The sequence below is a fragment of the Pinus tabuliformis genome, chromosome 5_2 (genome assembly GCF_031772625.1).
Source record: "Pinus tabuliformis cultivar Carrire ecotype Pingquan chromosome 5_2, CPIR1, whole genome shotgun sequence".
NCBI classification, from domain to species: Eukaryota; Viridiplantae; Streptophyta; class Pinopsida; order Pinales; family Pinaceae; genus Pinus; species Pinus tabuliformis.
The window spans coordinates 504,862,125-504,864,255 of record NC_142306.1 but is presented as its reverse complement, the minus strand read 5'-3'; the positions used below and the strand labels follow the sequence as shown (position 1 = coordinate 504,864,255).

The following is a 2,131-nucleotide window of genomic DNA, read 5'->3' as shown; positions in this document are numbered from 1 at the left end:
GTGGTCCAAGCTTTAAAGCATTGGAGACACTACCTGCTGGGCAACGAGTTTGTATTATTTTCTGATAATTCAGCGCTGCAATATGTAATGCAACAACACAAATTAAACCATAAGCACGCCAAATGGGTAGAATATCTGCAGAGTTTCACTTTCATGCTAAAACACATCAGTGGGCAAGCCAATAAAGTGGCAGATGCCTTGAGCAGAAGAGCTTTGCTCTTACAGGAAAGTACAATACAGGTGATGGGATTCGAACATCTAAAGGATTTGTACCAAACCAACACAGACTTCAAGGAAGCCTTTGAAGCCTGCCAAAATTCCATGCTGAGAAATACAAGTCCATGGTTGGACTACAATTTGCAGGAAGGACTATTGTTCAGAGGTGGACAGTTATGTACCCCGGACTGTTCGGTGAGGGAAATATTATACAAGAGAAACATAGTGGGGGTCTAGCCGGTCATTTCAACATAGACAAAACATTGGAGTACTTGGACACTTTTATTACTGGCCCAAGATGCGCAGGGATGTACAGCGATATGTGAACAGGTGTAAAGTCTGCCAACTGGCGAAAGGACATAGTCAGAATACTGGACTTTACACACCACTACCTATTCCGAGCAGGCCATGGGAATCAGTCAGCATTGACTTTGTCTTGGGACTGTCTAGAACGCAGTGGGGGTATGACTCAGTGATGGTGGTGGTAGACAGATTTTCAAAAATGGTTCATTTTATCCCTTGTCGAAAAACTAGTGATGCCACGTATGTAGCTCACCTGTTTTTCACAGAGATTGTTAGATTACACGGCCTAACCAGATCTATTGTTTCTGACAGGGACGTAAAATTCACAGAACATTTTTGGCGCATCTAGTGGAAAAAGTTGGGTACGCAATTGAATTTCAGCTCTGCGTATCATCCACAGACTGATGGACAAACGGAAGTGGTGAACAGGAGTTTGGGAAATTTGTTACAGAGTTTGACTAGGGAAAATTCACGGTTATGGGATCGTGCTCTCACTCAAGCGGAATTCGCTTATAACGATTCGCCAAATCGTAGCACTGGACACAACCCATTTCAAATATTGTACGGCATGCATCCTCGGGGGATACATGAACTGCGAGATTTGGGAAAGTTGGAACGAAGAAGTGCAGATGGAGAAGATTTTTCTGAAGCAATGAGTGAACTACACGAACGGGTAAAATTAAAGTTGCAGGACAGCGAGCAGAAATATAAGCAGCAAGTAGATTCAAAGCAGAGAGAAGTCCAATTTAATGTTGGAGACAAGGTCCTTGCAAACTTGCACAAAGAACAATTTCCTAAGGGCGCATATAATAAGTTGAAATTTAAAAAGATTGGCCCCTGCAAGATTTTGCATAAGTTCTCAGCCAACGCCTATGAAATTCAGCTACCACCTGATATAGGCATATCACCTATTTTCAATGTGGCGGACTTGTTCCCATATACTGCCCACGCAGAGGAAGACAGTGTGGTACGGCCAGAATGGGACACCCAAGTTGGAGACAGTTCTTGGATGAGGCATATGCCTTCGGTTCAACCCCATGAGATTGAGGGGATTCTCGATACCCAGGTAGCCAAGAAGACACGTAGGAAGGAGTATCTACGATACCTCGTCAAATGGAAAAACCATCCAATTGAGGACAGTTCGTGGCTCAACACGGCACAGATACGGAAGGCTGGCTATTCTGTGGAGGAGCTTGTGAAACGGAGCCATGATTTTCTGTTACCCTGGGAGCCTGATACAGGAGCATCTGGTTGAAAGGACAAAGACGAAATGAAGGCAGTACAGTCTCTGAAGGGGATGGAGGAATTAACTCACTGAATGGATAACGTGCTTGTGCTTTTTCTACTTTTATTTCATTAAGTTGTCTAGGTTAATTTACTGAACAATAATTAGGAACAATAGGAATTAGTAGTGTCACTATTCTAAACAGTTAATTTACCTTTGTTAAAAATATTGAGCGACAATGAAAAGTTCTGTACGAGAAATAACTGATGGAACTGATCGAACATAACTAACAGTAGTTAGTAACAGTTTCCTAACAATGTTCTTAAAAGAGAGATAGAACACAATGTAAGGGTTCGACTATCAGAGAAATGAAAAAGGAAGAGTTGT

The 2,131-nt window shown here is 42.3% G+C and overlaps 1 protein-coding gene across 1 annotated transcript; it reads left to right on the top strand.

The window, feature by feature from the left end:
* Positions 1-1,171: 1,171 nt before the first annotated feature.
* On the top strand, positions 1,172-1,774 carry LOC149159899 (uncharacterized). Its single transcript, XM_089434461.1, has one exon. It carries the CDS (start codon positions 1,172-1,174, stop codon positions 1,772-1,774), a length of 603 nt encoding a protein of 200 aa, XP_089290587.1.
* Positions 1,775-2,131: the final 357 nt, after the last annotated feature.